This window comes from Pipra filicauda, unplaced genomic scaffold, assembly GCF_003945595.2.
Source record: "Pipra filicauda isolate LSUMZ 115617 unplaced genomic scaffold, ASM394559v2 scaffold267_size1258537_pilon, whole genome shotgun sequence".
NCBI classification, from domain to species: domain Eukaryota; kingdom Metazoa; phylum Chordata; class Aves; order Passeriformes; family Pipridae; genus Pipra; species Pipra filicauda.
Genome location: NW_024104384.1, coordinates 807,828 through 820,826, shown reverse-complemented (window position 1 = coordinate 820,826; position 12,999 = coordinate 807,828). Strand labels below are relative to the sequence as shown.

Genomic DNA, 12,999 nt, shown 5'->3' with positions numbered 1-12,999 from the left:
CTCATCTTCACAGGGTTTCAAAGGCGAGCCAGGAGAGGAAGGACTCATGGTCAGTATTGCCCAGGAGCACCTGTGTGTGTGTGTGTGTGTCCCCCTCACCCCTTGCTTTACATCACCCTTCACCTCACTGCAGCCCAAGAGGGTTTGTTGTTGCTTATGGAGCCCAAAAGAAAGAAAGCCATGTGAAATTTAGATTGCCCTAAAATGGATGTTTGTCCACGGGTACCTGTGCCCTGGGGAGAAAAGAGGCCAGTTGTTTCGTCCCCTTGGCTCTTCTGGAGGGATGTGGTGCTCCTGTATCCTGGTTTCTGCCCCTCTGAAGCCACCTGGCATTGTACTCCCAATTCCCTAAGGTTCAGGTTGGACAAAAAGGTGCTTATTATACATAAAATACATGAGCCATAAAAGAATGTTATTTACTTGACAGCACAGAGAACTTTAACAGTGTAATTTATAAGGGAAGATGAGAAGTTGGCACTTGTGTTATTTTTTTTTTTCCATGAAATTTAAGTACTCTTGGAAATGTTTTTATCCTGTTATACTCTGTTGCTAAACAAGTAAATCACTCCTGTATCCAACAGGGTGCCAGAGGACCTCCAGGACCAAAGGTGGGTGATAATCTGTCTTGTTTTACATGTGAATTCTTGAAATTATGCTGCATAAGAGGGGTGGAGATGAAAATAAGTATTTTGCACTCATCTGTATATACCAGCTATAAAATTCCAAGGTATTGCATTGACTGGGGGTGTAAATGTCTGAATGTGTCACTTCCTCAATATCACAACCACTGCCCATGTTCAAACCTGGAAACAGGGGTGGAGGGAGACACAGGGGGGCTGGAATCTGCTGTGCTGTGAGAATGTGCTTTTTGGAGGGGATAAAGATGATCAACACAAGCCAAGTATTTTGATTTTACAACTGATTCTGACTATCCATACAATTGGTCTTATTTTCTGTTATGTCCCTTAACTTCTTTCTCTTCTGTTGACATTGCTGTTGAAGGGTGAGCCTGGAGTCCAAGGGAAAAAGGTAAAATGGTGATTTTTTTTTTTTTTTAATTATTCTATTTTTTCTTTGCTTTACTCTGTGCTTGACTAGGAAAATCATTGCCAAAAACTGATGGAGAAGCTGTGGTCGTGGATGTCCATACCAACCCTTTACTTGTGTTCCCTGGGGTTTCTCACCCAAGTGATCCTAAATTTCAGGCACAGCCGTTCCTGCAGCCTGGGTTTCATTTCCACAGGCAAGCCAGAAGCTGCAATCACATCTGCCCACTAGACAAAGAATAAAACAGCAAATGCCAAGCAAAGCAGTAGGTCTTGAGCCCTTTGGCTCCAATAATTCAGGCTGAACAGAGATGTGCCTGGAGCTTGAAGCTCCTGGGATGGGCATCCCTGTGCAGAACTGCAGTCCCGTGGGAAATGCCCCTCTTAGGAACAGCCTGCTTGGGTCTGGGACTGAAGATTGTGAGAGATTCACATGTCCAGGCTCTCCACGTTTTCTCCTCGTGGATAAATCACTGCCTTTAACTGAAGCCAAAGCACTGACAGGGCTCAGCCTTCCCCTCTTACTGCCCTGCACCAAAACAGAAGTGGCCGTGGGCGTTTTTCAGGCCAGAATTTGGCTTAAAAAAAATTCATAACTGGCCTCTAAAATTAATCTCTCCAGCACCTATGAAGTGGTTTTACTCCAGGAGAACAATGAAGTGCGACAAGCAGAAAAAGAAAAACCCCTCCTGGCGGGTGGTGTTGGTGACTTGTGGTGAAGTCCATGAGGATGGGTGGCAGCTTACAGGGACAAAAAAATCCTTAAAGGGATTAAATATCTAGTTTCCATTGAAGGTGGGAGAGCACCTTTCCCAGGACCTGCTGTAAGCAAATTCTGAGAGATGCCCATCCACCTTCCCAGGAGCAGGGGAGGCAGAGGCAGGGATGGGTGGGAGCAGGGGACCACTCTGGAGCCTCCTGGGCTCCTTACTGCAGCTCTCGCCTGGCCTCCTGCAAACCTGAGAGGGTTCCAGGTCTATACAACACCCAGTTGGGTCAAATGATGTGTTGGATCCTAATAAATGTGTACAAGGTCTGTGTATTTCACTCTTTAAATTTTATTTCACCAGGGTGATGATGGGATCCCCGGGGAACCAGGACTTGTGGGCCCTAAGGTATGTTCTGCTCTGTGTCCGTCTGGTGCATGTGTTTGGAAGCATCTTTTGCTGTCTGGTTTCTTGGCACCACATCACAGTGGGGGCAGGTTGTGAAGCACATTTCTCCCCTGACATAGAAAAAAGATCAGAAACTTTGAGGGTGGTGAGGCCCCAGCACAGGTTTCCCAGAGAGGTTGTGGCTGCCCCATCCCTGAAATTGTTCCAGGCCAGGCTGGACAGGGGCTCGGACACCTGATCTAGCAGAAGGTGTGTTCCTACCCATGACAGGGGTTTGGAATGAGATGATCTTCAAGATCCCTTTCCAATCCCAACCATTCTGTGATTCCATACTGCGGTTCTGGGGCCAACTTTATGGCTGAACACACCACCCACAGCCAAACTGTTAAGCTTCATTTTTATCTCAAAACCTGCCCATTTGCACCCAAACAATGTGATGTGTTTTACGGCCAAAAGCAGAGCTTTGCTCACTCGTGTAGTAAAATGAAGATAAAGGAAGAAAAGAGTAACCTGAAGAACTCTGTTCTCCACCCTCCCTGTGTAGCATTTGCCTAAATTGCCTTGTTTTCAGGGAGAAAAAGGAAGTGTGGGTCCCAAGGGAGAGAATGGCACCGATGGCTTCCCAGGACCCAAGGTAAATAAAACCCAAACTGACACAAAACAGGGGCATGTTATGAGTATTTTACCTTTTCCTGGTGACTTCAAGCTGGGTTCAAGCAGAGACCAGTAGAAGAGTTTTTTAAATTGTCTCCTGGAATGTTTTCCATTGGATGGCTTTTTTCCTCAAGAGAGGTAAAACTCTGATCACATTTTGATCTCATGTGATTGATGGCTGTGGCATGTGATGAAGAAAGTGGGCTCTGGTGATTCTTAGTAATTTTTTTTTTTCTAGATCCATAGTAACAGATGTTCCCCCTGGTATCTCTTGAATTTAAGGGGGGTTTCTATGCATTTTTACCATTTTTTACTTTTTGGAGGGCTTTGATTTGGTCAGCAAAGGGATTTACATGGGTATGGCAAATGGGATGTTTTTTGAATCCTGAAGTGAATTTCAGGTCACTGCTATGGGAGTACTATGGCTTTTTGAAACTCCCTAATTTTCAAAAAAAATATAGAAAAAAGGAAGAAAGAAAAGGGGAGGGAAAGGGAAAAAAATGAGGAGGGAAAAAAAAGAACAATTTGGCACAGCCCTTTTCCTTAAACTTGCCCTTGAAAATGGTTTAAACATCTTGGCTGAAACTTTCCACATGCAAAACTCAGCCTAAAGCAAAGACAGCCATGTGGAACCAGCACAAAGCTTGGCATGCTTGGAGCTGGAAAGTGGCACATCACCAATACTGGGGGCTCAGCCCTCAGTGGGCCACTCGACTCCCTCTGCAATGAGACCTTCTCTCACTGTCAGCCAACCCACACCAACGTTATTTGTGGCAAAATATATTTGCTCTCAAGTGGAATCTATTTTTTGCTGGGAGAAGCACTCCCTTCTTGGTGTCACACTTAATCTAAAGCATATCCTTATGGGTGGGTACAGTATTTTCAGGATAAATATTCTCTATTTTCCTTGGTCTCTTTGAACCAAAAATGTGATTTTGATTTTCAGGGTGAATCCGGTGAGAAGGGAGGAATTGGCTCCATTGGACCCCGGGTATGGATGTTCAGGATTTCAGTTTGGAGCTGTGTATTTGCCTCAACCTGAGCTGTTCCCCACCACCTCTTTCTGCTTAGTATGTGTTTGAATTGCTTCAGGATCACTTCAGTGCAAGAAAATAGAGATGGTGCATATTTAAACAAATGATTATGCAGGTATCAAATGCTGCCACAGGAGATAGCTCTGGGAGATCAGTCAAGTCCACCCTGTAGCCTTTTTTTTTTTTTTTGCAAGGGGGAAGCTGGGAATAGGGGTGATCAAGTGAGGATTTCCATGCACGTCTCCCTTACACCAACTGATGCCCTTTTGAGGTTTGGTTGGATGGCAGTTCCAGCTGTCAGACCAGGGACTGGTTAAATCTGTGGGGTTTGTGAGGTGATAACCCCCAAGCACTGCATGTCAGGTCTTTGCTTTCATCCCACCCACCTCTCAGTGCTGTAAAATTGAATAGGATTCATCCCTGGTTGCAGGGTCCCCCTGGCCTGAAAGGGGAACAGGGCGACACGGTCGTGATCGACTACGATGGCCGGATCCTGGATGCACTCAAGGTAAGCCCTGCACCAAGGCCATGCAGAGTCCTGCAGTTGATGGGAAAGGACTGAAAGCCTGCCAAGCTCTGCCCTGGTGATGTTGTGATATCTTCTTCCTGTCCTGTGTCTCCTTCCCAAGATCTCTGCCTTGGCACAGAGCTGGCTGGGAGGGAAGAGCTTATTACGCCTGGGGGCTGAGGATATTTAGGATGTACCAACAAAAACCAGTGGAAGAACTCTGGACTGTGAGCTCAGGCTCGTGGGATCCGGCTGTGGGATGTGGGTTAATATTCTGCAGGTAGAAGCAGTGTGACACAGCCATATAAACACCTGATGCAGTGAGTGTGAGCAGCCACATCACAGCTCAGACACTGCCAGCAGCAGGGTGTGATTCCCGTGGTGTGGAGCTGCTGCTGTCACTGTCACCATACACCCTCTTCAAGCAGCACGGGGGATGTAGGAGGAAGGGGAACAGCACCCAAGCCCTGACCTGCCTGACTGAGCAGAGCCCTGCCTTTTTCCTTAGGATGGAATAAGCTGAATAGAGTAAATACTTAATTACAGACAATTGAGAACCATCCTAATTGTTTTATAACAGGCTGCAGGGATACACAAAGTGCTGGTAATTTCCATTTGCCAGATGTCTGCATGGCGTGGAGCTTTTGGGAGTGGAGTTTGTGGAGTGCAGTGGTTGGAAAGGCTCCATCAAACGTCTGGAGGTTCATCTGCTGGGCCCAGACCCTCTCCTATGTTCTGCATGCAGAGGTTGCTGAGGAGCACATCACTGAACCTCGCTAACTTTGCTGTTTTCCTGCTTATTAGCTGCTTGCAGTGTTTGTGCACTGACCCATCTCATGGGCAAGGCTTTGGAAAGGATTCCAGTGTGACTAAATGTAACAGCATTCGAGTGTGCAGCCATGGAAAAAGGTGTTTGAGGATATGATACTGGTTTGGTTTTCATCTCAGTGAGACCACAACTTTTGCTGTTTGAAATAATTTGCTAGTTGGAAAATATGTGTTCATCTCAAGGTGGTTTGTGGTCTCTGCACCCACCAGTGCCCATGAAAAACAGCTTCCTTAAGTGTGCTGTTAGTGCTCACACAAACTCCTTCGTTTCCCCTCTTTAATTGCACCTCCCTGGCTGTTGCTGTTTCCAGCAGGATGCTGCTCCCCAGGCCAGCTGGCAGGAGCACACAGAATGCAAAAAGAAACCACGAGATTTGGGGCCACACCTCTGGCTAGAGGCATTTTGCCTCTTAATCCATGTGCTGCTGCACCTGTACACCCAGCTCACTCCCACTGTGTTTTCTTCTGCATGAACAACCCTGTGCCAGAGGGACCTTGGGTGTCTCTGTGTCAGTGGAGCTCATCTCAGTGTTTGAGCAACCCCACTCACCTGAGAGCCTGTTGCAGGTTGTGGCTGGGAGCTGCTCCTGGCTCATCCCCCCAGCACAAGGATCGTGTGCCATGTTCATGTTGGTCAGGATCAAGCCTGTTTTGTTTGCTGTGTTCCAGGGTCCACCAGGTCCCCCAGGGCCACCTGGCCCCCAAGGCACTCCAGGTCCCAAGGTGAGCTCAACCCCTCCCATGCAGTGTTCCCAAGAAACACTCCATGTGGAGTCTCCCATGGTGATGCTGCCTGAGGAGGAATGTGAGGCTATGTGTGGTAAAGGAAATGCTGTGGATGAAAGGAATTGCTCTGGCTGAAAAAAGGAGGTTTTTACACAAAACCCAAAGTTTTGTTGATCTGTCTCTGGTCTCCAGCCTCTTCCAGAGGATGCTGTCCCAGAAAGGAATCCACTCCCAGTCCCACACCTGACAGGTGAAATCCCAGTCCCTCTGAGACCACTGTGGCAGGAAGCAGAAGCAAATGGGAGAAGCAGTTGTGAGAGGGGCTGGCAATGCCAATGGCTGTGCTGAGCCACCTCAATCCCACCCTTCCCGTGTTCCATTTACTGCCTTCCTGCTTCACAAGCAGGAGTCTGTACCCTGCAGTCAGCTGTAGTTTCTTTAAAAGAAGAATGTAATTTGCAGAAAAGCATCTCTTGGAAGAATGAGATGGGACAGGATTTTGGTGCCCAGGGTTTCATATTTGGATGAGCCAGTAATGCTGGTGCATCACTGACACCTCCTTGGTCCTGAGCCTGGCAGTGGCAAACCCATAACCACAATGGTTGTGTGTGAATAACTCATTCCTTGCAAAATGCTTTCCTGAGATGATTTCCTGATTTAATTTACCACGTGCTTCCCTTTCCTTGTGTCCCTTCAGGGAGAACTGGGCTTGCCAGGACCACCTGGGCTGGACGGTGAAAAGGTGAGCTGGGCTGGATTGAGTGAGGCCTTGCAAGAGCCAAATAAAAAAGACACACAAATACTGTGTGTCTGTGAAGAGCAAATCCAGTCTTCCAGGGGCAAGCTCTGCTCTGTAATGTCAGCTCTGTCTCCTTGAATTGATGCCCCCATCCCGATGCTGCTCCCAGCCATGTCTGCTGAGCTAAAGGGGCTCCTTTAGCTCCTTTATCTGATGAACAAGTGGTTCATCAGATGCTGTCTCCAATTTCTTCATAAAACTTCCCGACCCTAAATGGCTGCAATCCCTACTGTGGCCCAGCCAAATTCTACTGTGCCCTCAAGATTGGCCTACGTGAGTTTGAATGTTAAAACGTGTCCTCCTGAGCTCACGCTGCGATGTGGAGGCAAATGTGGAAAGGCAGAAGGGGCTGTTGTGTTTGGGGTGGGTTTTTTTTTTAACAGTTTTCTCCTAAGCACGTTGTTTTCTGTCAACTTGCAGGGTCCCAAAGGAGCAAAGGGTGACCAGGGCAGCGCAGGGATCACGGGGCAGAAAGGAGAGACAGGAGAAATGGGCTTAGCGGGTCCACCGGTACGTCCCTCTCTGTCCTGTCTATCTGCTGCTTGGTTCTTTAATGTCACTTCTGCAAATGCTCAGAGCGTGGCCAGGTTGGCAGATTTAAGCAGTGACCTGTCCACACCATGTTGCCATGGAAGCTGGTGAATGCAGGAGCTTTGAATTTGCATTTCTAAGGATGATGATAACAGCTCGTTCAGAAGGTACCAAGGAGGAGAAAATCTTCCTTCAAAGCCCCCCCGGGGATGAACATGAGCTTTACTTGAGCCAAGGCTGGAGTTTAGAGGGGGACAAATGTATTTTTCTCTCTTGTTTTTGCTTTCCTGGAAGATGCACCACACCAACGGTACATTTTTATCTTTCAGGGAGCAGAAGGGCCAAAAGGAGACAAAGGAGAAAAAGGAGACACCGGCTCACCGTGTCTGCAGAACAATCATGTAAGATCTCGGCAACATAAAGCCTCTTCCATGATGTGGGGTCAGGCAAAGTTGGGGGGTGCAGGCTGGACCTGCCAGTCCTGTATCCATCAGCAAAACCCAACTGTTGTCTACAAGAACTTTCAGGAGCATCTACATGGGGTTTATTTGTTAGGGAAGAGCAGTTTGGACACTGAGCTACGAAGTGACTTTAGATTTTGCACTGATGGTTGAGATACTGCTGTTATAATTGTTTTGTTCTCAAAACAGAGTAAGCTCCTTGCAGTTATATGGGATTTCTGCATCCTTTTTTCCTTATTCATGCTTATTGCTTAATAAAAAAAGTGGTAGGTTTTGATAGTTTGGGGTTTTTTTTAATAATGACAGGAAAGTTCTAATTTTGTTCAGGGTGTTGGTTTGAGGCTTTGTTTTTTTGTTGTGTGTGGGGGTTTTTTTGGGGGGGAGGTTGTTTTGTTTTGTTGGCTTTTGTGGGTTTGGGTTTTTTTTTTTTAAATAAAAAGTCTGGTTTTCTCCAGTCTGTGCAAAAAATGGCATCACTACATCCATTTTATGACCGGCAAATACACTGAGTGCTGTTGGTCGGGCCTCTTACTTTAGAGGCTACTTTGGTTATTCGTGTGCTTATAAAGATTCTTTTATTTGTAAATACTACAAGCAACTCTTTGATTAGCAGATACTTTGATTAAAGCCATTAAATCAGAGAGCTTTAAAACATGATTCTGGGTTTTGTGAGGTTTCCATTGGAGAACTGCCTTGTCTCTATGCCCAGCCTTGTTAACGTGCCATTTGATTCCCTTCCACAGATCATACCTGAGCCTGGACCCCCTGGATTACCCGGCCCTATGGTAGGACTCTGGAAAGTGATGGCTGCAGATCTGTTATTGCATGTGATTAGTCAAGGACAAGGGTGGTTTGCTCTGTTTAACCATGGTGGGCTGCTGTGAATCTGGGAAAAAAAGTCAGGGAAGAGCTACAGCGCTGTGTTGTGTCTTTGGAGAGATGAAAGCACCCGTTTTAGGAGAGTGCATCAGCATTTGTGGCTCATTTTGCAAATAGCCAAGTTGTTCCTTGGGATGGAGAAAAGATAAAGCCTTGTGGGATGGGAAAATTTGTTCCCCACCATGATGGTGTCTGTATTCCCTAAGTCTGCCCATATCAGTAAGTTCTTTGCCATCAGCTGCACTGGGAGAGGATGGAGGTGGGGAACATGTGAAGCACTTCTGATGCAGATATCTGAGGGGTTTGGTGCCTGAAATGCTCCAAAAGGAGCTGTCAGAGGCATCTGGAAGGCCAGGATGTCTCTGCTGAGTCTGAGATTCACCTTGAGAGACCATGTGTCAAAACCAGGTGGCTTTTCAGGTGGCCTTCATAACCTGTGAGGTGTCCCAGCTGTGCCCAAACTTGCTGTATTTGCTTCAGAAAAATTTTGGGGGGGGCTCTTGCTCCCCAAAACTCATGTTACAGAGCTTTATTTGTCCCTTGATACACTAAGTGGTCCTTTCCAGCTCTCCTTCCCCCTAATTTGATATCAGAGGACCAAATAAACTGCCACCTGTCTCAAAAAGAAATATTTGGCCAGCCATTGCCACACCATAATTTGAGCAAGAAATGGTTTGAGAAGAAAACTTTAGGATGGGTTTATAAATTCTGGGGTTTTTTCAAATGCACCATTGTCTTTCCCACAGGGCCCTCCAGGAATCCAGGGACCTAAAGTAAGTCAATAAATTAAATGTCACCCAGTTTCCCAGCTGCCAGTGCATTATTTACAGGCTCACAAAAGGCCTGTCAGCTCTGGAGACTGACTTTTTTTTTTTTTTTTGGGTCACTGTTGTCACAACAAATCCCTTGGTTACACTGTTCAGCAGTTGGTGTTCCAGAAAACAAGCAGTTTGTCCTTCCAAACACATTTACGACCCAAAACCCTCCTCCAGCAGAGTCCTGAGGGCTGGCAGCACATGTGAGTCAGGGTTTCCAAACCAAAAGGCTTCAACCTGCATTTTCAACTATTTTCTTATATGACTTGGTCAAGAGGAAAACATGGCCAGCAGTGTGGGTGAAAGCATCCCAGAGAAGGGGGCAGGGGAGGTGGTGGGTGTGTGGGGTGGCTGCCCTGGGCAGAGCTGCCAGCTGATGCCATTTCATTTATGCAGGGTTTGGACGGTGCAAAGGGAGAAAAAGGTGACACTGGTGAGAAGGGGGACCACGGTGACACTGGACCCGCTGTGAGTAGTTTTCCCAAATCTCATTTCTGGCTGTTGGCAGCAACCTGCCTGACAGCAATGATCCCAATGCCCTGTTTCTTTGTAACTTCAGGGTCTCCCAGGCGCTCCAGGGCTCATTGGATTACCTGGTACCAAAGGAGAGAAGGTAATCCTTGGGGTGGGAGAGGAGAGGTGGCATTGGGGTGCAATCCTAAAACAGGGGCTGAGTCCAGCCGGAGCTGCAGAGCTGGACTGACCAGCACTACAAGGAGCAGCCTCCAACCCCAGGGGCTGCTGAGTGAACCTGTGCTCTTACTACCATATTACACCAACTGGATATAAGTTTGTCTGCAACACCAAACTCAACACAGCATGTCTTAATTTTGATTTTATGTCTTAATTTTTATTTTTACAACCGCAGGGAAAGCCAGGGGAGCCAGGATTGGATGTGAGTATGGAAACCATTAATTATTTATGTATAAACATGAATAACATGCATGTAACTTGAGAGTGTTGGGAAAATATGCAGCTAAGATTGTACAGATTACTCTCCCTTAAACACAGTGCCCGTGGAATGATGTCTGTAGGAAAGGGCTGAATTCAGACCAGTTGGTGGGATACTTCCCCTGCACAGTGGAACTGCTCGGCTAAAGGTGCCGTGGGGGTTTTCCCTTCCAACTGAGGATATTTGTATGGGATTCAGTCAAATGAAACTCTAATACCTGTAACATTACTGGGGTGTGGTGGAGCACTCCAGCTTTCCCAAGAAATTGCTGACACACGAAGTAAAACTGGAAGAAAATGTCATTCTTCACCACGGCAGGATGGGCTGATGAACTGAGATGCCATGATGTTCACAGACTGAACTTACAAAACCTTTTTTTTTTCCTCTTTTTCCCCACCTAAAATTGTTGTGATAGGGTTTCCCAGGTCTCAGAGGAGAGAAAGGAGAGAGAAGTGAAAGAGGCGAGAAGGTGAGTGGGTTATGGCTGCAGACACATTCATGGGGCAGGACAAGCAGCTCTTTCTGCCAGGTTGCCCTGGGTGCTGGTCCTCTCTTGGCTGTTTCTCAAGTAATTCCTGAAAGGCCTTTTCCATAGCACAAGTACTTGCCTGGTCCCAGTGTAGGGCAGGACAGGCAGTTAATTCCTACCCACTTGGAAGAGCTTTCGACCCCCACCGTGGGGAAATGGAGCAGCCTGACAGCTCCAGGTTGCAAAGAATTGCTGGTCTTGGTTTCTAGACCTTGAAAATAGATCCAAGGCAAAGGTTTTGCTACAGGGATCCTTAAACAAAGGGATGCCCAGCTGCGTCCAGGGCAGTGGCTGGAAGCTGCTGCTCCCACTTGCTGTCAGATACCAACCTTTAGTCAATCAATTATCTATTACAATATCTCCACCTAGCTTTTAACTAAAGATTTTCACAGTGATTTAATTACTCAGCTGAGGTTACACTTGTGCAACTGTCCCTACTCTGGGTGAGGAGTGGGACTCTGTAAGTGCTGTGAGACATAAAGCAAAGGTGTTCCTTCTCCTTTTTCCTGATATTTTCCTGTTGTGCTGACAGGGTGAGCGAGGAATACCAGGGAGAAAAGGAGCCAAGGGGCAGAAGGGGGAACCAGGCCCCCCTGGACTGGATCAGCCTTGTCCTGTGGTATGTCTTCCATTTCCCTCATCCTGAGCTCGGGTTGCTGGGGCTGAAAAGGAGCCACAGCTTTTCAGCCAGGGAAAAGGAGGGAGGATTTGGGAGTTCTCTGTTTTGCAGTAAATCAGAGCAGATGGTTATTGTTTTCTCACTTTTCTTACTGGTTTATCTGCACTGCTGGAAGTTCACTGCTTGTTGTAAGGGCTCCTCACTGGCCAGATGGGAGCAAGACACAGCAGTAAAAATAAAGGATCTTTGTGTAAAGACCTTCTTATTGTAGTCAGGAACAATGGACCTCAGTAGAGCTCTTCAGGAGATAGTGTGAAGCTGCAGGCCTGGCTTCTAAGCATGTCTGAAATCAGGGGGTAACTGGGTGCTGTGCATGGGAGGTGATTTGAAAACAAGGTCAGCTCTATCTGTTCATCCCAGCAAACCAAGCGAGGGACGAGCCTGGGGAAGTGTCTTAGAGTTGATGCCATCATAGTTCTGCCGAAGAGAAGTGATGGATGAGCTGGAGCTGGAGCTCCCCAGGCTGCCAAGAAGTGCCTCTGGGAGAAGAGACCTCCCTGGGTTTCTCTGCCTGTGGCTCAGATCTGTCCCTTCTCAGTCAGACACATCCTGGGCCACCACTGTGCAGTGCCTACAAAGACAGGCTTTCCAGGAAACCTCCTGGGTGTTTGAGCCAGGGGAACCTGGATCTCCCAAGTGCACTTCCAGAACCTCTCATTCACTTGACAAAGCCCAGGAAAAAAAAAAATCTGGACTGATTTATAAGTTATTTGACCTGGTAAAATTTACCTCCTTTTCATTACTGTTTTTCATATATTGACTAAAACCAGAGAGATCCTTTCCCTAAAGTGCTTTGAAGGGTGCAGGATGAAAAGTATCAAATATTGAACTGAAACTGCTTAAATGTACCTGTTTAAGACTTTAGTTCAGAGGCACCAAATAGTGCCAGGTACTTGCTCTAACACGATCCAAAAACCCATTTCTTGTCTAAATGTGTGACTTTTCCTCAGCCTGCCAGCACAGCTATAGCAGCCAAAACTGTTGTGTAGCTCCACACCAGTAAAAAGCTCCTTTAGTCAATATGCTTTATTTTGCCCAGAGATTGAATGTGAACTACCATTAATTTTTTCCTCCCTCAACATGTTGGGGTGATTTACCTCTTACCTCTCTGACTGTGCTGTTACAAATGTGAATCTCTGGTTTGTGTATAGATGATCTTTCCCAGATGACAGACTCGGCGTGTCTGTGAATTCCCTACCATAAAACCACTCTGCTGACTTGCTGTGTCATCAGAAATGGAGCTGTGAAGCTCTAGACCTGTCCTCCTCCTCCTTCTCCTCTGCTGAAACGTGGGTGTCTGTCTGAGTAACTTCTGGTCCTTTATCATTCTCAACAAGCAGTTGTTTTTCCAAACAGGGAGATCATAGCATTGCAGGCAGCAAAAGGGAGCCAGGTTTGCCAGGCCTGGATGGGCTGAGCGTGCCTTGCCCTTTGGTACAGTAT

The 12,999-nt window shown here is 46.9% G+C and overlaps 1 protein-coding gene across 2 annotated transcripts in view; it reads left to right on the top strand.

Moving 5' to 3' along the window:
• The window catches only part of COL23A1 (collagen type XXIII alpha 1 chain), a 176,258-nt gene that overhangs the window by 159,844 nt on the left and 3,415 nt on the right, over positions 1-12,999 (top strand). For both annotated transcript variants that reach the window (XM_039382388.1, XM_039382389.1), the window contains 18 exons: positions 14-49; positions 582-608; positions 1,003-1,029; positions 2,117-2,161; positions 2,733-2,795; positions 3,762-3,806; positions 4,280-4,357; positions 5,855-5,908; positions 6,609-6,653; positions 7,131-7,220; positions 7,571-7,642; positions 8,446-8,487; positions 9,328-9,354; positions 9,793-9,864; positions 9,956-10,009; positions 10,265-10,291; positions 10,764-10,817; positions 11,410-11,496. In XM_039382388.1, the coding sequence (XP_039238322.1) occupies positions 14-49; positions 582-608; positions 1,003-1,029; positions 2,117-2,161; positions 2,733-2,795; positions 3,762-3,806; positions 4,280-4,357; positions 5,855-5,908; positions 6,609-6,653; positions 7,131-7,220; positions 7,571-7,642; positions 8,446-8,487; positions 9,328-9,354; positions 9,793-9,864; positions 9,956-10,009; positions 10,265-10,291; positions 10,764-10,817; positions 11,410-11,496 (945 nt within the window). The remainder of the gene's footprint in view (positions 1-13; positions 50-581; positions 609-1,002; positions 1,030-2,116; positions 2,162-2,732; positions 2,796-3,761; positions 3,807-4,279; positions 4,358-5,854; positions 5,909-6,608; positions 6,654-7,130; positions 7,221-7,570; positions 7,643-8,445; positions 8,488-9,327; positions 9,355-9,792; positions 9,865-9,955; positions 10,010-10,264; positions 10,292-10,763; positions 10,818-11,409; positions 11,497-12,999) is intronic.